Here is a 21,170-nt window from a genome sequence, read left to right on the forward strand (position 1 = left end):
TCTGAAACAAATTCTGAGAGGCCCAGAGACCAGCCGGTCTTCACATCACCAACCGTTTCGCATCGGACCTTAAGGCCGCCTGCGGAACCCCAGGCACGAGGAGGCCCTGGTGCGGACTGACCTTCTCAGATGCGCTCGCAAGCTTGGAGCCCGAGGAGTTGAAGGTGATGGCGGCCAGCGTCCCCTCGTGGGCAGCGATGGTGCAGACTGTTTTCTGTCGGTGAAAAAGAGAAAGGGACACTGAGGCCGAGGAGGAGGGAAGACAGACTTCATCTCCCTCCCGTCCCCCTCTTGTTCCTCCTCCCTCATTTGCAGGGCTCCCATGTCCCCATTTCCACCCAGCCATTTGCACATGAGCTCCGTGTTCGATTTGGGGTATGGAACTTATTTGGTGTCCAGGGCCACTCCATTTCTATCTCTTTTCTGCTCTGGGAAGGGGAACGGTCGAGGAGTGCCTGGTTCAGAGCAGGGCTCTCCTTGCAGGGGTACTTCCCACAGCCATCTGCCCACTCTGTGACACCTCAGAGAGCGGGAAACCTCTTGGCCACGACTCGGCATGGAGTGACCCGTGCAATCAGACAATAGGCCACTCTGCTCCAGATGTTCTGCCTCGGCCTGGCACGCTGTCCCACGGTGATACTGACAGGTGGCGAGCCCCAAGACCAACGCCATTACCAGCCCCTGGGGCTCCCGCCTCCAGGCCTCACCTTCCCTTCCCCACACACCAAGGCAGGTGGGCTGGGTGCCTGGGGACTGCCATCCACCTACCAGGGAGTTTCCGTCGTAGAGCACAATCTCGCCTGTGGTCAGGCTTCCGGGATAGGCCAGGTAAGAATTGGAATGGTTGATAGAGAGGGCGCAGAGACCTGGCAAGGAACAAATAGGAGGTAAGAAGCCAGTGTCCAAGGGAGAGGAAGCTGCATGGTTGGAAAGGGCACCTGAAACAGCACGGCGAGGGCGCCACCTGCTGGCCAGGGAAGGAATGGCTCTGGTGCATACACTTTTGCTTATCACCATCATTTTGGTGCTGGGGATTGAACCCAGGGACAAGCTACCTCTATCCCACCTAGCCCCGTGTGTGTGATGTGTGTGAGTGAGTGTGAGTGTGAGTGTGAGTGTGTGTGTGTGTGTGTGTGTGTGTGTGTGTCTCAGACAGACAGACAGACACTGGACATTGAACCTAAGGGGACTCCACCTTTGAGATACACTTCAGCCCATTTCATTTTTAAATTTTTGAAACAGGGCTTCACTCATTTTCCTTGAACCTAAGATTGTCCTGTCTGAGTCTCCTAACAGCAAACAGAATTTAGAATATTAAAAATGCTCATCTTCACACTTTTCTCCACCCAGGGCTCTAGAGCAGAAAAGACTTCTCTTCCAATCCCATTACCTCTGGGGCTACAGGAGAACTTAGTCACAACTGAAGTAGAGCTCTGTCTTGTGAAAGGTCTGTTGGCCTCTCTGTAGGTGATAAGCACATTTGGCAATGATTTCAAATTGGGGGAAGAAGACGCACAGGACCCACATAGAGATGCTTATTTCTGAGCGGAATGTCCTGCTTGATAAGGGTGTCTGCAGAGGCAGAGGCTCACGGGAGCTCTGCATCTGAGTTAAGCAGCATGCCTCGCCACTGAAACTAGCACCCAGACGCAGAGGTCATTCAGACGTATCATGCATCAATCTCTGGAATTGTAAAGGGCCAACTAAACAAATACATACATACATACATACATACATACATACATACATATGCTGAGAATTGAACCCTGGAACATTCTACCTCTGACCTACACCCTCCCCCCATTTTTTTTAGTTGTTGTTATTTTATAATTATTTTTGTTTTTAAACAGTGTCTCACTAGGTTGCTGAGAATCTTGCAAAGCTGCTAAGGCTGACCTAGAACCTGTGATCCTCCTGTCTCAGCCTCCAAGGTACTGGGATTATAGGTATGTACCACCACTCCTGGCTCCCAATAGCATATGCATAAAGGCTTTTCAGAAAATTCATCTATTCATTTAAGTGTTTATTTTCCATTCCCAGATCGACCCCAAGGCCTCTTGCAGGCTAGGTAATCACTCTATCACTGAGCTACACCTACAGCCCATCACAACAGTAACGTAGGTTAACACACATAATTTAGGTTGTGCACAAAAGGAGTGAATTCAAGGAATTCTGTCAAACCAAAACATTACCAGAATAAGAACTTCCAAGAAGGTTATGCAAGAGAGAGATCTGTTTGTTTGTTTGTTTGTTTGTTTGTTTGTTTTGGTGGTACTGGGGTTCCTGGAAGCCCTTCTACCTCCGGGCTACACTCCCAGACCTATTTTTACATTTTTTTTTATTTGGAAACAATAAAGCTAAGCTAGCGCGTGTGGCTGGCTTCGAATCTGTGCGATCCTCCTGTCTCTCTCTCCCAAGTGCAGGGATTACAAGCATGCGCCACCACACCCGGCTAGAGATAGATCTTTTAAAATAAAATTTAGCCGGGTGTGGTGGCACACACTTGTTATCCCTGCACTTGGGAGGTGGAGACAGAAGAATCGCTCAGGTTCGAAGCCAGCCATGCTGGCTTAAGAGATCCTGTTTCCAAAAATAAAAAAATATATAAAATGAGTGTATCCCAGAGGTAGAAAGGCTTCCAGGAACCCCAGTACCACAATAAAATAAAATAAATAAAATTTAAAGAAGGTCACATCTTTGTTACAAGTTAGTGTGGTAAGAGGGTTTCTTTCTTTCTTTCTTTTTTTCTTCAGTGCTAGGGATGGTTATACCCCAGCCCTATTTTTATTCTTTATTTGGAAACGGGGTCTCACTAGGTTGTGGAGAGCCTCACTAGGTTAACTGAGGCTGGCCATGAACCTGTGATCCTTCTGTCTCAGCCTCCCAAGTACTGGGATTACAAGCAAAGGCCACCACGTCCTGGCTGGTAACTGGGTTTCTTATAAACTTATAAGAAAAACTTGAGATCAGGCAGAAAGGCTAATCTGTAGTGGAAGGAGACTAGAAAGAAAGTAATCCAGGGTCAAGGGTGGGAGCAGAGGTCCTGTTTCTGCCCAGGGCTCTTATCATTCGCCCCGCAGAGCTGCAGCGAGGGAGGCTGGGCCCAGGCACCCGCCCGTAACTGTGCCCTCAGAGTCGCGGCTCTTGCCCATGGGTATGCCTGGCTTTCCTGTTCAGGCCTTCCCAGTTGTGTTCTGGGCACCACAATTCCCCATCCTCTCGGAGTTCCTTGCAAATCCACATGCAATTTCAAGAACCTGGGTGGTAAAGCCACCTGGCTCTGTGGCCCTGGGGAGGAAAGGCAGTCAGCAGATGGCGTGGGCTCGCCTGGGGGATTCCTGGAGGAGCAGCAGTAGAGAATTAGGATGATGGGCACGGACACAAAGCAACGGGCAACGGCCGAGCATCTCTGAGCCCAGCTGTTTGGAAAAAGGCGGTGTTAAAACCACAATGAGCTACTACGTCACACCTGCCAGAATGGCTATGATAAAGAAGACAGGAAATAAGCCAGGCGTGGTGGCACCTGCCTGATACCCAGGATCTGGGAGGCTGAGACAGGAAAACCGCAGGTGAGAGCCAGCCTTGCCAATGTTGTGAGATTGTCAGCAACCTGAGAGACCCTGTGTGAGAACAGAACAAAATAAACAAATAAATAAAAAGGGCTGGGGGTGTGGGCCAGAGGCAGTAAGCCCCTGGGTTCAATTTCCAATACACACACACACACATACACACACACACACACACACACACGAGTAAACATTGGCAAGGAGATGGAAAATTGGAAGCTTGTATACTTGTATTGCTGGTGGAGATATAATGTGGGGCAAGGCTTTGGAAAACAACCTGACAGTTCTTCAAAAGTTAAATATGGAGCCGGGTGTGGTGGTGTACGCTTGTAATCCCAGTACTTGGGAAACTGAGACAGGAGGATCCGGGTTTGCGGCCAGCTGTAGCTACTTAGTGAGGCCTTCCGCAACTTTGTGAGACCCTGTTTCAAAAATAATAAAAAATCAGGCAGGGGGTGTATCTCGGAGGTAGAATGCCCCTGGGTTCAATCCCTAGCACACACACACACAAAGTTAAATATGACCTAGTACTTGGGAGACTAAGACAAGAAGATACAAGTTTCTGGTTAGCCTTGGTCACTCTGTGAGACCCTATTTCAAAATAAAAAATAAAAAGGGCTGGGGGTGTAGCTCATTTGCACAGCACCTCTGGGTTTAATTTCCAGTTCCACAGCCATGCAAAGATAAACCCGGGGTTATCATATGACCCAGAAATTCCACTTTTATTATATCTAAGAGAAATAAAAACCAAAGAGAACTTGTATATGAATGTTAACAACATTATTATGGTCAAAAGTAGAAAACAACCCAATGTCTCTCAACTGACAAACGGGTCAATAAAGTGTGGTGTATTCTTCCCGTAGGACATTATTTGGCACCGAAAAGGGTTGAGGCGCTGACACATGCTACAGTCTGGACGAGCCCTGGAACACGATGCTAACAGATAGGAGCCAGTCCCCAAACACCACCTATGCATGAAGCCACGGACGAGAAATGTCCAGAGTAGACAACTCTACACAGACAGTGAGTGGATGAGGTGTCACCGAGGGCTGGAGGGACACAGGCGGTAACTAAGAGGCATGGGGTTTCTTTTGGGGGGTACTCAGAATGTTCTAGAATTAATTGTGACAATAATTACACAAGTCTGTGACCGGGCTAAAAGCTCTTGAACTGTGCACTTTTAATGAGTGGGTTCTATGGCATGTGTATTAATTATGTCTCAATTAAGGCATTTTATTTTCTTAAAGGCAGAATTTTCAAAATATTTATCCAAGCTGGGCATGGTGGCGCATGGTTGTAATCTCAGTACTTGGGAGGCTGAGACAGGAGGATCACGAGTTCAAGGACAGCCTGAGCACGTAGTAAGACTCTCATCAACCTAGCAAGAGCCTGATTCAAGAATAAAAGTAAGCCGGGCATGGTGGCACACGCTTGTAATCCCAGCATTCAAGAGGCTGAGACCAGAGGATCATGGTTCGCGGACAGCCTCAGCTACTTAGGGCCTCTGCAACTTAGACCCTGTTTCAAAATAAAGAATAGAAATATAGGGCAGGGGGTTGAATGCCCCTAGGTTCCATCCCAGACCCGCAACAAAAGAAAATAAATAAGAGTAAATTAAATAGGGCTGGGGTGTATCTCGGAGGTAGAATGCCCCTGAATTCAATCCCTAAAACCCTCAAAAAATATTTATCCAGCAGAGACGAGTCAAGAGCCTGGTTCCAGACACCCATCTACCATGTTCCAAGTGTGTGTGACCCTTTCTGGACTGCTCCCCGTCTGAAATGTGGGGGTGCCCGTAATCGAGGTCTCTCCTCCTTTCACCCGCCAAGGTGCCAAGCTTTCATTCATTTCCTCCCTCCCTCTGAAGTACAGAGCATGTCCTGGGACAAAGAGGGCTGGGGCTCTGAGCTTTCAGTTGTCCTTCAGAGTACTAGGTTAAGATATTTATAAATATCCCAGAAAGGAAGAAAGGCTTACACATTTTTAGCTAACTTTGAACTCTGTCATACCAAGTGTAGAATTAGATGACACTTGCTTCTAACGAGAAAGGGACAAAGGATTATCAGTCAGGCCATGTCCTCCGATTTGACAGCTGCGTCTCTAAGCAACTCCGCCAGTCCCTGTGGATTGAGAAGAGGGAGCCTGCGCCCTAGCCCCCGCGGCCTTAACCAAGGTCCCGGAAACGCTTAACGAGAGCTCCTTCCCTGCGAGTCTCAGGAATTTCCAGCCACTACAGAGAGACAGTGTCCATCCTGAGAAGTGCCCGAGGCTGTGGGAGACTTGCTGCAGGCCCGGCTATGAGCGCTCTGCAGCCCTTGCCTGCGTCACAGGTGCCACACGGAGCCTTTTTAGGAAAAAAAATGGGCGATTTCTTCCATATTATTTTGTAATATAAAAGTGATGGTGTAGCAAATTTGCAAAACCCAGAAGATAGAGAATGAGAGAGAGAGAAAAAATCACCCATAATTCTAAAACTCAGGGGCATTCTGCTCTCTCAGCATCTGAACACATTTGCTTCCAGTCTTTCTTCTACACAGGGATGAGGTTTTGATGTGGCCTTTGGATTCCTTCTGGACTTGACGCCTTTTTTTTTTTTTGGTAATCATTGCCAGCTGTCATTTCACTGAAACTGTTTGGCTGTGATTCTTCTGCAGCCAGAAATACAGGGGCTGCTCTTGATTTAAGAGCAGTGGCGTCACCGGCTGGCATCCAAAGGAAGTCCGTGATTCTCAATCACGCTTACCTGGGACTTCAACCTGTCCCACTTGAGGCAACTCGGAGGGAGCTGATTAATAAAATAAAGTTCTGTTGAGTTGAATAATATCTCCAAAGATACTTTTCAGAGCCAGCCGAGGTGGTACATGCCTATAATCCTAGAACTTGGAAGGCTGAGGCAGGAGGTTCGCAGGTTCAAGGTCGGCCTCAGCAACTTAGTGAGACTCCCAGCGACCTCATGAGACACTGTTTCAAAACAGAAAATAAAAAAGGGCTGGGGTTTAGCTTGGAGGTAGAATGCCCCTGGGTTTAGTCCCCAGTAAATCACACACACACACACACACACACACACACACACACACACACACCACGCACATGCTTTCTCATTTCCAAAAATAGAACAGAGAACCCCTCTGCTTGTTGCACATGCTGTATGCCACTACACAGGGGGCCATTTCCACCACCCCTGCTACCACCCGCAGAACGTGGTCTCGCTGGGGGTGGACCGCAGCCCCGTGTGCTGCGTGCTATGCACCGACACCGCGGGGAAGGCGGTCGGGCCCGCAGCTCCCCGCTCCATCCCAGTTCTGCAGTTGGCAGGATTTTCACGGACATTTCTGCCCTTGCCTGCTCCGGGTACAGACTGCTGTGCTAGCAGGAAAATGACTTTGGGCCCCGCCTGGCTGAACACTTTAAAGGAAGCGGCCTGCAAGCTCTGACACAACAGGAACGGCATGACCCAAACACAGACAGAGGGAAGGAAATTGCCGGCCATGCTGGATTCCGAGCCTGGAGCAACGCGCCATGTGGCTACATCACCTCTAGTTGACGAGGCTGAAACACATTCAGAATTTGTACGCTAAAGCCAATTATTTTTTTCTTGGCAGTATCCCCCCTCTCTGCCCCCACCCAGAACTGGGGATCGATCGCAGGGTGCTCTAGCACTGAGCTTTGTCCCTGGGCCCTTAATTATTTATTGTTTATTTTGAGACAGGGTCTTGCTAAGTTGCCCATGCTGGAGTCTTTTTTTTTTTTTTTTTTTTTTTGCGGGTCTGGGGATGGAACCCAGAGGCATTTGACCTCCAAGCTACACCCCCTGCCCAATTTTTTATTCTTTAATTAATTAATTAATTTTTTTGGTGGTACTGGGGTTCCTGGAAGCCCTTCTACCTCCGGGCTACACTCCCAGACCTATTTTTATATATATTTTTAAATTTGGAAACTTTTAAGGGTCTTTTAAGCCAGAGCAAGCGGCTGGCTTTGAACCTGCGCGATCCTCCTGTCTCCGCCTCCCAAGCGCGGGGATTACAAGCGTGCGCCACCACGCCTGGCTTTTATTCTTTATTTTGAAACCGGGTCTCACTGAGTTGCAGAGGGCCTCACTAAGTAGCTGAGGCTGCCCGTGAACCGCGATCCTCCGGTCTCAGCCTCCCGAATGCTGGGATTACAAACGTGCCCACCACGCCCAGCTCATGCTGGAGTCTTACCTGCGATCCTCCTGCCTCAGTCTCCCAAATTTCAGGATTACGGGTATGTGTGCTACTACACCTGGCTGCTAAAGCCATTTAAACAACGATTTTGTTTTCCTGTGTATGCGGCGAGCGTCTATAAATCAAGAGCCAGGATTTACATCTTCTATTCTGTGTGTGAGACTGGGAGTGGAACCCAGGGGCCTTCTACCCGAGCTACATCGGCATCTCTGTTTTTCTTTTTGTTTGTGTATTTTTAGAAACAGGGTCTCACTAAGTTGCTGAGAACCTCCCTAAATTGCCGAGGCCGGCCTCCAACCTGTGACTCTCCTGTCTCGGCTTCCCAAGTACTGGGACTAGGGGTGTGTGACACTGTGCCCGGCTTCCGTCCAGTGGTCTTGTTTGGAAAATAAAGTAGAGAATGAGTGAGCGCAGGCGAGAAGCCCCTTGACTCCGAGGACATTCTGCTCAGGGCTTCCTCAGCTCTAGTTGGTCCAAGGGAGCCGCGTGAGGGGCTCATCAGTCGCCCAGTCTCCGTGGGGCTCCGTGGGGCTGCCCTCTGGGACGGGTGGGAAGACAGTGAGTGAAGACAGACGCGGGCCCCAGTGAGGACAGACCCCTCTCCTCGGCCAACTGAGTCACGCACGAGCTCAGTTAATCTGCCCACGCAGCTCTGTGAGCTAAAATGACCATCTCGTTTTGCTAAAGTAGTACAAGCTAAGGTGATCATTATAAATTTGTAGTTTCAAAAGGTCTGGGCTATCACTCCAAGGGCCATCAGAGGTCTAAAAGACACATTTGGGTCAACCTGCCCCTCCCTGGTCTTTCTGAAGAACATGCTTGGTATATCCCTGGTGTGTGTGTGTGTGTGTGTGTGTGTGTGTGTGTGTGTGTGTTTATTACTGGGGATTGAGCCCAGGGGCATTCTACCTCTGTGCTACACCCCCAGCCCTGTCCTATGTTTACTTTGAAACAGGGTCTTGCTAGGTTGATGAGTCTCCCTAGTTGCTGAGGCTGTCTTTGAACCTGCGATCCTCCCGTCTCAGCCTCCCAAGTAATGGGATTATAGGCATGTGCCACCACGCCTGGCCTATCTCGCATCTTTTAGAATGTTTATCTGAGACTAAGAAAATACCTCCCATTGCTTCTACTTCTTATTGAGATAAAAATTATTTCCTCAAATAATACATATTTTAACAAGGAATACAAATAGTCCCATATTTTTTGTGTGTTTGTGGTACTGGGGATTGAATCTAGGGGTGCTCTACCACTAAGATATATACCCCCAGCCCTTTTTATTTATTTATTATTTTGAGGCAGGGACTTGCTGCTACCCTGGCTGACCTTGATCTTGTGACCCTCCTGCCTCAGCCTCCCAAATTGCTGGGATTACAGGCCTGTGCCACCTCTATTGGCCCCATACATTTCTTTTTCTTTTTTATACTGGGAATTGAACTCAGATGCATTCTACCTCCAAGCTACACTCTCAGCCCAATTTTTTAAAATATTTTATTTAGAAACAGGGTCTCACTAGGTTGCTGAGAGCCTCGCCAAGTTGCCAAGGCTGGCTTTGAACCTGTGATCCTCTTGTCTCAGCCTCCCAATACTGGGATTACAAGTGTGTGCCACAATACCTGGCTCTGGGCCCACACTTTTTTTTTTTTTTTTTTTTTTGAGGTACTGGAGTTCCTGGAAGCCCTTCTACCTCTGGGCTACACTCCCAGACCTATTTTTATATATTTTTTTTATTTGGAAACAGGGTCTCTTAAGCCAGTCTGGCTGGTTTTGAACCTGCATGATCCTCCTGTCTCTGCCTCCCAAGCACGGGGATTACAAGCGTGAGCCACCACGCCCAGCCGGCCCCACACTTTTATTGATTGATTGATTGATTGATTGATTGTGGTACTGGGGTTCCTGGAAGCCCTTCTACCTCTGGGCTACACTCCCAGACCTATTTTATATTTTTATTTGGAAACAGGGTCTTCTAAGCCAGCACACAAAGCTGGCTTGGAACCTGCGCAATCCTCCTGTCTCCGCCCCCAAACGGGGGTGGGTGGGATTACAAGCAGGCCCCACACTTTTAAAGTTGACTTTTCCCTGTTTCTGCTGCACTGCAAAGAGTGAGGCAAGCAGCAACTTTTCTGAGCTGAGGAGAAACAAGGACAGCCCCACAGGAGGCAGGAGACGCCACCGCGGCCTGTGGCGGGTCACGGCCACACATTGGCAGGTGCGTGCCGCACATCCCTGGTGCAGGCTGACGTCAGCTAATGATGTGTTCTCAGGACACACTCCATGGTAAAGTGATGCATGACTATATAGGTAATTAAATATACGAGCAGGTGGAGAGAAAACTCCCTTTTTTGCAGGGGTGGGATACCCCAGTGCTGAAAAAGCAAGCCCTGTCTTCCAGCCTGAACAGTGAAGTGGGGGACACCTGAGAGGGAGGATGTGGCCTGACTCTGCCCAGTTCATAGTTATTTATTATACACACACACACACACACACACACACACACACACACACACACATATATATATATATATATATATATATATATATATATATGGTGGTACTGGGGGTAGAACCCAGGGGCTTTCTACCTCCAGACTATGCTCCCAGACCTATTTTATATTTTATTTGGAAACAGGGTCTCACTAAGTAGCTGAGGCTGGCTTTGAACCTGTGTGATCCTCCTGTCTCCGCCTCCCAAGCGCAGGGATTACAAGCGTGAGCCACCACGCCCGGCTTCATAGTGTTTTAAAGAAACAGCACCAAGGTAAGGATTGCAGACAGGACCGGCTCAGGTCTGCCCCTGCTGGGAGTTCTACTGGGATCTGGGTGCCTCTCTGCCCATCAGAGGAACAAGCACCTCTTCCCTTCTGCTGTGTGCGCTCCACAGCTAAACACGGAGGCTGCTGGGGCCGCCGTCCTCACTGCCCCGGAGCAGACTGTCTCAGGGAGCCCCTGGCAGCCAGGTTCGGGGTTCCAGCAAGCAGCTACCATACCTGTATTTGCTGGTGTTGGGTCCATAGAACATTTGCAACACACGCTTCCCACCGTGGCTCAATCCCTCTGTCCTAAACCAGAAAAACTCCCCAGGACAGCTCCTTCCTCGCCCTCTTCCCCTCTATGAAATACGCTCACGTTCTCACAGAACTTTCAAAAGAGTTCAGCGTCATAAAGTGGCTGGGAAGGCGTGCAGGGCAGAGGACACGCTCGCCCACTCGCCCACTGTGGCCCTGGCTCCATCCCCAGCACCGCTCCCACCCAAAGCCAGGGATCGGCAGTGAAGGGCATCGCAGCTGAGAAAAGAGGAGGGAATCTTTACCTTAGACGGGGCCTGAGCCGTCGCCTTTGCAGTCGCGGCCTCGGTGACTGCTCAGCAATACTGGGAACGGTTCTTATAGTTTCACGGCACAAATAAGGAAACCAAGGCTCAAAAAGTAGGTCACTTGGGCGGAGCCACACTGATGTTGAAATTATGTGAAAGTCAAGGAATCAGCAAACTACAGTAAATGGAAGCAGTTTTGTTTTTTTTGTTTGTATGTTTGTTTTTGTTTTTGGTAATGGGATTGGAACCCAGGGGCATTCTACCTTCAGGCTACACCGACAGCTATTTTTATTCTTTATTTTGAAACAGGGTCTCACTGGGTTGCAAAGGGCCTCACTAAGTAGCTGAGGCTGTCAGCAAACTGCGATCCTCCTGTCTCAGCCTCCCAAATGCTGAGATTACAAGGCATATGCCACCATGCCCAGCTCTTGGAAGCAATTGTGGGTTTTTTTTTTTTTTTTTTTTTTTTTTTTTGTGTGTGTGTGTGTGTGTGTGTGTGTGTGTGTGTGTGTGGTAGTGGGGGTAGAACCCAGGGGTTTCTACATCCTGGCTATACTCCCAGACCTATTTAATTAAATTAATTAATTAATTAATTTATTTATTTATTTATTTGGGTGGTACTGGGAATGGAACCCAGGGGCCTTGTACCTCCGGGCTACAATCCCAGACCTATTTTATATTTTATTTGGAAACAGGGTCTCTTAAACTAGCTAAGGCTGGCTTCAAACCTGCACGATCCTCCTGTCTCAGCCTCCCAAGCACAGGGATTACAAGCGTGCACCACCATGCCTGGCTGACCTATTTTATATTTTATTTGGAAACAGGGTCTAAGTTGCTGAGAGCCTCACTCAGTACCTGAGGCTGGCTTTGAACCTGTGCGATCCTCCTGTCTCAGCCTCCCAAGTGTGGGGATTACAAGTGTGCGCCTCCACGCCCGGCTGGAAACAATTGTTTAATAGTGCTAAATCAGAATAAAATTTATGACTAGTAACCTGAATCTAGATGCACAGATTGCTCTTGTGTGATGACTCCCACCCCACAATAAAGGGGTTCTTTTTCATTCACTTCCAGCTCCATGAATTTATAAACACCATCAACTCCAATCCAAGGACTCCTAAAGATTCCCGTTTCTCAGCACCAGAAACTTACCAGACAGTGCTACATTCCGAGAGTGTAGTCAGGTCCCACATCCTAGCATATCACCCAAGTAGAGAGCTTTTTAATAAAACATATTCTTGACCACGGTTCAGATTGTCTTTCTCTAAGCCACGCATGCACCTTCAAGTCAAAACTTGGCTCTAAAGCTTACACCCACTCCTTAATGCATAACCACATGAAGAGAGTCACAGGTAAACACTCTTCAACCTCAGACACGTGGCATCTCCTGCATGTCTCCCTGAGCTGAGACGGGGGCCCCCTAGGAAAGGTGCTACTTGCAGGCTACGCGAAGGCCCGGTGCCCCCCCCCCCCCGCGGATGCAGTCTAATGTAATTCCAATCTGTTGCCACTAGGATGAAGCTTCAAGGTCAGCAGCACAGAGACTCACAAAGGTTTGCGGTCTAGGTGGGGACACAGCTTGGGAAAGTGCCTGGAGCTGAGATGGGGAAGGGTCGGGCCCCTTGGTGGACCTACCTGTTGGGTTGGCAGGGATATCCAGGAGGGTCTTCAGCAGCTTCATGTCTTTAATGTTGTGGATGTAAATGGACTCCTCCAGGCAGACCAGCAGCCTCTGTAATCACACGGACTCATTAGTCACCCTCAAAGGCCCAGCCGCATCCAAACCACTCCTCTTCTGGATGAGTCCTAACTTGAGTCTGTGCCTGATGGAGAAGGGATCTGCGTGATGTCTTTGGAAGATCATGTTTATGTACGCACATGCGCACCCACATCATTATCCACTTAAACAGTAGTTTGGGGGGTTTATTTTTCCTTTCTTTCTTTTTTTGCGGTACTGGGGTTCCTGGAAACCCTTCTGCCTCCGGGCTACACTCCCAGACACCTATTTTTTATATTTGTATTTTAATAGTACTGGGGGTGGAACCCAGAGGCTTTCTACCTCCGGGCTATACTCCCAGACCTTTTTAAAAAAAATACATATTTTATTTGGAAACAGGGTCTCACTAAGTTGCTGAGAGCTTCACTAAGTAGCTGAGGCTGGCTTCGAACCTGCGCGATCCTCCTGTCTCAGCCTCCCAAGTGCGGGGATTACAAGCGCGCGCCACCACGCCTGGCTATATTTGTATTTTGAAACAGGGTCTCTTAAGCCAGCGCAGCTGGATTCGAACCTGTGCGATCCTCCTGTCTCCGCCTCCCAAGCACAGGGATTATGAGCATGTGCCACCACGCCCGGCTAAACAATAGTTTAATGCATGAGATCTTAAGATATTTGTTTAGAAACTGAGGTTTCTCCCCTCCCCCCTCCCTTTCCTCCCTCCATCTAGAACTTTCTTCTCTTTAGGACAGGGGTTTCTGACCACTTGAGAAGATTCTGTTTTTCATTTAAGGCCATTTGGGGTAATCTCCATTCTTATTCCCCAGCAGGCTGCCTTTCAGCACTGGTGACAGAGGTCTCCCTTGTACATAAATGTGGGTTTCTTTGTACTTTCTGTATCAGCAAATCCTAGGTTTTACCACTCTCCAGACACAGGTCGAACATCCCTAATCCCGAACTCTGAAATGCGCTGGGCGTGGTGGTGCCTGCAATTTCAGCTCCTCAGGAGGCTGAGGAAGGAGGGTCACAAATTCCAGGCCAGCTTGGGCCACGTGCTGAAACCCTATCTCAGAATAAAATAAAAAAGGGCTGGGGGTGTATCTCAGTGGTAGAGCGCTTGCCTAGGATGTGCAAGGCCCCGGGCTCAATCCCGGTACCACAAAAATAAACAGAAATCTGAAATGTGCCGACAAAATCCTGAGCGCTCGCAAGCTTTCAGAGTTGGCAGCATTTCAGATTTTGGATTTTCAGGTTAGGACGCTCAACCAGCAATGCAAATATCCCCAATCTGAAAAATCCTGAAATCTGAGTGATCTGAACCATCTTTGGTCCCACCGCTGGGTTCAGGTGAGGGGCACTGACACTCACTGCCATCTCTACCCTGGGAAGGGGACCTGGCAAAATCCCCAGCCTTCATGGTGACCCCCTCCCAGGCCCATCTCCGCGCTCCCAGTGCTGAGCTCCCCTCTAGGGCATCCCACCCGCCCCTGCGCCTTAGAAGCCCTCTCCTCCTCTTCAGATGATGGAAGCCTGTGGGGTTCAGAGCCTCGTCCCAATGGCGGCACTCTGAGTCGAAAGGAGCGTTGTGCTGAGTGAGTACAAGTGCTGGTGAGCCCGCGTCCAAGGCATTAGGGCCCGGCAGCTCTGTCCGCACGCCGAGCAGCTGTCTCGGCCCCTGCACAGGTCTGGCTTGGCTCCCCAGGCCAGTGCCTCTCAGACTTGGATAAGCACCAGGATCACAGAAGGAGCATGCCCTGGACACTCCTCGGAGATTCAGGCTTGGGCCATCTTTAAACAAGTATGCCAGGCGATCGGGATGCTCAGCCGGGCTGAGAACCCCTGCTCGCAGGCACGCTCCTTTGACTCCAAGGACTGTGACTTAGAAGAGAAAGTACCCCAAAAATGTTAGCAAAAGGTGGCAGGGTCTCCTCCGAGAAGAGCCTGCCCTGGTGTTTTCCTGGTAAGACTTCTCACAGCTCAGAGAAATGGAGACCATCAGCTTCAACCAGGCAGGAAAATAAATGTTAAGTACCTCTCTCCTTTTTGTGGTCCTGAGGATTAAACCCAGGGCCGCTCTACTGCTGAGCTATACCCCGAGCCCTTTTTTTCTTGTGTTACTGGGGATTGAACTCAGGGGTATTCTACCTCTGAACTATAACATTAGTTCTATTTTCTTTTTTAATTTTGAAACAGGGTCTTGCTAAGTTGCTGAGGCTGGCCTCAGACCAGCGATCTTCCTGTCTCAGCTTCCCAAGTACTGGGTTTACAGGCATCTACCACCATGCCTGGCTCAGCTCCCCTCTCCTTTTTTTTTTTTTTTTTTTTTTTTTTTTTTTTGCAACAGGACCTCACTAAGTTACAACACGCACTAAGTTATAGCACGCCGGCCTGGAACCTGTGATCCTCATCTCAGCCTCCCAAGTACTTGTATTATAGGCACCACCATGAAAAGCTACTGTTCCCTGTTTTAATTAAGACTCTGCAGCCACAGATCTGAGGATGTATGCTGACAGGTTAATATGCGTGTGTGTGTGTGTGTGTGTGTGTGTGTGTGTGTGTGTGTGTAAACAGGATCCCCAAATTTAGGTTAAATATTAATGGTTCTCTGTGAAATATTTATTCTCTAATTTACCTGGTTATTTTGCCTTCTGTCAATACATATCATGGTTTAGATGCTATTATTTTATACTTTTTCCTGTTCTGACATATCCCCTTTCTTTTCTTCCTTTCTCCTTCTCTCTCTTCCTTCCATATTAGGGATTGAACCCAGGGGCACGCTACCACTGAGCTGAATCCCCAACACTTTTTATTTTTTGAGACAGAATCTTGCTAAATTGCCCAAGCTGGCCTTGGGCTTGCCATCCTCCCGCCCCAGCCTCTGCAGTAGCAGGGATTACAGGCACACACCACCACTCTGGCTGTCCTGGAGTTTCTATTGCCCCCCTGAGCCCCTCTCAGCTCCACTCCCACCATGGCAGGGTCTGACAAGGGCCTCTTGCAGGCTGGACACCTCCACCGAGCTCGTATGACCTCATCTACTCGGTTTCCCACCAGCTTCCACAACACCATCTGCTCTGTGGCCACTGAGCTGAGATGCTGGTCACCCCAGCACGGGCTATAGACAAGAGTAAAAAGGAAGACAGACAGACAGAAGCCCTGGGCTCCCAGCCCTGTGCATGAGCACGCTGGCGGCTCCTTTGTTAACCACCAGTTTACGGTCTCAGCAGAACCGGGGCCTTGCCGTTCCCCTGCCCTTCCTGGTCACTTTTATGTGCATCTACTTTTTGATGTTTTATAAGTAATCATTCTTCCTTATCAATTAGGAAAAAAATTACAGCATCTGTCCTTGAGCCTCACAGACTTCTGTCTAATCCAGCTGAGGTTGAAGAACAGGGGCAGATGGCAAACTGTAATCGTGTGAAACCACATCTGGCTTGTTGTCATATTCCATAAAATATGCTCCCCAATTAACTACAAGGGGAATCGTATCAACCAAACATGAATCGCAGCACAACACTAAGTATTTTTTCTTCTATATATTTAGAAGAAAATAGGTATTTTGCTTCCTTCAAACTCCTACAGATCTTTAAGTGTGTGTGTGTGTGTGTGTGTGTGTGTGTGTGTGTGTGTGTGTGTGTTCTGGTACTGATGATGATTGGACCCACTGGCATTTTACTTCCGAGCTACATCCCCAGCCTGATTTCATTTTGTATTTTGAAACAGAGTCTCACTAAATTGCTGAGGCTGGTCTCTGTCCTGTGATTCTCCTGCCTCAGCCTCCCAAGTGCTGGGATTACAAGCGTACACTGCCATGCCCGCCTTCCTGTGTTGTAAAAAGGAACGCCTGGAAGCCAGGCATGGTGGCACACATGTAATCCAGTACTGGGGAGGCAGAGGCAGGAGAATCCCGGGGTCTAGGACAGCCTCCGCAACTTTGTGAGTGAGGCCCTCAGCCATCTTAGTGAGACCTGTTTCAAAACAAAAAAATGAAGCCAGGCGAGGTGGCACATGCTTGTAATCCCAGCATTCAGGAGGCTAAGACAGGAGGATCCCGGTTCACGGACAGCCTCAGCTACTTAGTGAGTCCCTTAGCAACTCAGTGAGACCCTGCTTCAAAATAATAAAGAATAAAAAAAAAAATAGGGCTGGGGGTGTCGCTCAGAGGCAGAATGCCTCTGAGTTCCATCCCCAGCACCGCAAAACAACCTCCCCAAATTCAATCAGTCTGGGCGTAGCTCGGAGGTAGAGCACCCCTGGGTTCAAGCCCTAGTACTACAAACAAAACTAAACAAACAAAACAAAAGGACTGCCTGAAGACCTGCTGTCACGGGCCCTGGATTACAGAACAGGATGTGCAATCCTTGCCCTTTCTTTTCCCCTGGGTGGGGGCTCTGTGGACACAGTGGTGGGACCCCGCCTGGCAAGGAAGCCCGGTAGCACTGAGCCACCTAAACCCAAAGTGAAGTTTCCAACCTGCTTGTCTGAAGAAAAGCAAACCTACTCACTTTCAGACTTGCTTTAAGTCTCTCTCTTAGGGGAAGAGCCGCTTGGGGCGGGGAGGACCTTAGACCTGACAGCTGTGCACATCAGACAGGGGGTGGGGAGTGGGGGGATGGGGAGAGGCAGGAGCTAGAGCGAATGAGTTATTTAACTCACTCGCTTATTTAACTCATTAACTTACTTATTAGTCAGCAGAGGTTAACAGGCACCAGAAGCGTCCTTCCTGGTCCCATTTGCCAATGAAAATACCAGACATGAAGAGCGAAATCACCCAAGTCGATAAATGCAACAGACATTATTTGAGGGTTCTGCTCTTTATAGAACATTGGACTAAGCAGTCTTAAGAAGACAGGTACCAAAAAAAAAAAAAAGACATCTAGCCTTCATGTACGGGCTGCTCTGTGTGCACAAAGAGCTCTGCGATGAAACTTAACACGCTACTTACTAACAGGTCTCAGAGAGAGCACCCGAGCCAAGAACTCTGCCGAAAATTCGAGTAGAAAACCCTCCGACTGCCTTTCCCTCCCTGGCCGAGAACCCGAATTTCTTTTCTTCTTTAGAGTCTGCTACTTCTCACCGAAACGTTTCCATCTTCTGTTTCTCGGGCCATTTTCTACCACCCGGCTCTCTCTGGACTTAAGGGGGACACTGGATCAAAATGGCTGATTGACTCAAAGTGACAGTCCCTGTCTTCTCAGAAACTTAAGCCAGCACTTCACTTGTCTCATTGTGGAAAAAAATAAAATAATGATAATAATGATAATTAGTGCTTCATAGTTCAGATACAAAGAAAAAAACCACCACATTGTCCTTAATGAATGCCGCCACCTCTGCCTTCCTGGGAATACTTAATTGAGTGGACGGTTCTGCACGCTCACACAAAGGGTCTCTTTATTCACTTACTTAATAGTCAGGATCAGATACTTGGGCACGCTTTTCCACTGGGATTTATAGTTGTAACAAAAGTGCCAGGTGCCCCTGATCTCGCAGGATATAAAATCCAGTCATTCCAGAGGAAATCTGCTAATGCCTCAAAGGCTTACTTAGCAAGAGTTGACATTTCAGAGAGGACATATTACCTATTTGAGATCAGAATAATCCATCCTTCGACAAAGAAAACACTTTGTGTGTGTAGGGGTGGCTACTGGGGGCTGAACTTGGGGGCATTCTACCTCTCAGCTACATCTCCAACTCTTATTTCTTGTTTACAAATAGGGTCTCACTAGATTGCTGAAGGTCTTGCTATGTGGCCGAGGCTGGTCATCAACCTGAGATCTTCCTGTCTTAGCCTTCCAAGTTCTGGGATTACAGGCTTGTGCCACCACGCCCAGCTACGAGGGAACGTCTCTAAGGGCCAGCTGGAGAGAGAAAAACAACAGAAGGATGAGACTGAGTAGCTGAGACAGAAAAGCCCAAGTAGATGGCAGGAGAAGGGCGATTATTATTCATTATTATTATTATTATTATTATTTTTTTTTTTTTTAGGAACTAGGGATGGAACCCATGGGCATTCTGCCTCCAAGCTATACTTCTAGCCCTATTTTTATTCTTCCTTTTGAGACAGAGTCTCACTAAGTTGTGAAGGGCCTCACTAAGTTGCTGAGGTTGGCCGAGAACCTGATCCTCCTGTCTCAGCCTCCCAAATGCTGGGATTACAAGTGTGCACCACCACGCCTGGCTGAGAAGAATGCTTTACCGATTGGCTCCAGAGCTAACCCAGAGGACCTCACTTCCCTTAGGCCTTAGGTTTTTTCTGGTACTCGTGATTGAACCCAGGGGCATTCTACTCTGAGCTACACCCCTAGCACTTTTTATTTTGAAACAGGGTCTCTCTAGGTTGCTGAAGAGTCTTGCTAAAGGGCTGAGGCTGTCCTTGAACCTCCGATCCTCTATCCTGTCTCTGCCTCCCATGTACTGGGGTTACAGGTGTGTGCCACCATGCCTGGCTAGGCGTCACATTTTCAGAGGTTCAGCCGCCATCTGCAATGAACAACACCGTCTAGGGCCAAGAACGGCAGAGGCATTCCACAGGGTTAGGGTGGTCCTGGGGCAGCCCGTGAGACAGACTGGAGGGGAGCTCTGACCCATCCATACTGAAGCTCAGCCTGCCAGGGGAAGTGTACCAGGCCAGCCAGTGGCCAACTGGAGAAAGAACACGAGACAGCATGCACTCTGGCTTGACACGCGTCACATATCAGTCCAGCATGACACGTCTGGCAGACACGTGTCAATAAGGCAAATATCGGAGTCTCTCTTCACACAATCCCTGTGACCTCAGGCCTGCGGGCCAACATTCCCCTCAGCCTTCGAAACTTGCTGTAGAGACATTCACCCCTAAATGTGTTCCTCTTTTTCTCCGGCTGCAGCAGCAGACTCCTCGAGGCCCCGAGCGGCTTCGCCTCCTTACCTGCCGGTTCAGCCGTATGGACAAGATGTTGCTGGAGTAGCTGTAATTACAAATCTCCGTGCCTTTCTTGAAGTGGTACACGTTCATCTGCCGCGGTTTTGTGTGGCTGACCACCACGACCAGGCTGCTGGAGAAGAGGCGCTCCACGATGTAGACGTCAGGGATTTCATCTGGGGCGGGGGGACAGCGAGGTTACCGTGAGATCACTGCAAGCTCCCATGTTGGGCATGACAAACGCCGCTTCACGAAGGGCTCCAGGTCTCTTGGGCTGGGTGCCCTCCCTCAGCACACATCCATCCCGCCACCGGAGCTTTAGCCCTTTCCTGGCTAGCACTCCCAGAGTCTCGGCCAAATAGCTAAAGCAAAGAAGGGACCTACTAGTGACCAGGGTACCACAACCAGCATCTCCAGAGCCACCGTGGAGTGATGCGCACATGGGTCTCACCCTCCAGACCCTCTGGCTCCACTGTTTCCTCTGTTAAACACATTCTGGCGTTTGGACAGTCTCAGTCTGACCTTGCTCCCTGAGAGAGTCCAGAGGAGTGATCATTCGGTTGGGGGACCTTGTCTTCAGGATTTTTCTGAACGTGCTAGAGGGGTGCCACTCTGGGAGGGACAGTAAAATGGCTCATTCTGTAGCCCCTCTTGCTATGCTCCCTGTCCCTTGCTGGAATCCCCTTGTTGAAGACAATCTGGACATTAGTATTAGCACCAGGAGAGTACCGCTATACTTAGGAAGGCTAGCCTCCCAAGCACACACGGTAAGGCCTCGGCAAGACCGCCTTGTCACGGGCCTGCCTGGAGTGTGCTTGGGTAAGTCCCACAGGGAAGAACATCAGGCAGATACAGAGCAAAATACCCACAAAAATGATACCAGAGAACTCAAAAATTATTTCCTAATCATCCCCTCTTTGGGAAACCCAGTGTTTGCATATTCACAAATGTGAGGACATAAACTATTACCCTAAGAAAAAAAGTTATATTTCTTTTTTTCTTTGGTACTAAGGATTGAATCCAGGGGCAGTCTCCCTCTGGGGTGTACTCTCATCCCTATTTTATTTTGAAATAGGATCTTGCTAGGTTGATGGAGAGTCTCACTGCTTGCTGAGGCTGTCCTTGAACCCGTGATCCTCCTGTCTCCATCTCCCAAGTACTGGGATTATAGGCGTGTGCCATCATGCCCAACTGAGAGGCACATTTCTAAGCTTTTTTTTGGTGTGTGTGTGTGTGATACTGGGGCTTGAACCCAGGGATATTCTACCTCTGAGCTATACCCCTAGCCCTATTTTATTTTTTTTATTTTGATACAGGATCTTGCTAAGTTGCTGAGGATTGCTGAGATTGGCTTTGAACTCGCAATCCTGTTTCAGCCTCCCAAGGATTACAGGCATCTGCCACCATACCCAGAAAAGCTGACTTATTAATATTCACTAGAAATACTTTAACATCTTCAGTGAGGGCCATATTGAAG

At 48.8% G+C, this 21,170-nt stretch overlaps 1 protein-coding gene across 1 annotated transcript in view; it reads right to left on the reverse strand.

The window, feature by feature from the left end:
* The window catches only part of WIPI1 (WD repeat domain, phosphoinositide interacting 1), a gene marked incomplete at both ends in the record, with an annotated part of 37,527 nt that overhangs the window by 11,468 nt on the left and 4,889 nt on the right, over positions 1-21,170 (reverse strand). Inside the window, 4 exons of the mRNA XM_080713241.1 lie at positions 122-214; positions 769-866; positions 12,714-12,810; positions 19,700-19,869. Coding sequence (XP_080569367.1) covers positions 122-214; positions 769-866; positions 12,714-12,810; positions 19,700-19,869 — 458 coding nt within the window. The remainder of the gene's footprint in view (positions 1-121; positions 215-768; positions 867-12,713; positions 12,811-19,699; positions 19,870-21,170) is intronic.

This window comes from Muscardinus avellanarius (genome assembly GCF_963383645.1).
Source record: "Muscardinus avellanarius genome assembly, chromosome: 16".
NCBI lineage: Eukaryota > Metazoa > Chordata > Mammalia > Rodentia > Gliridae > Muscardinus > Muscardinus avellanarius.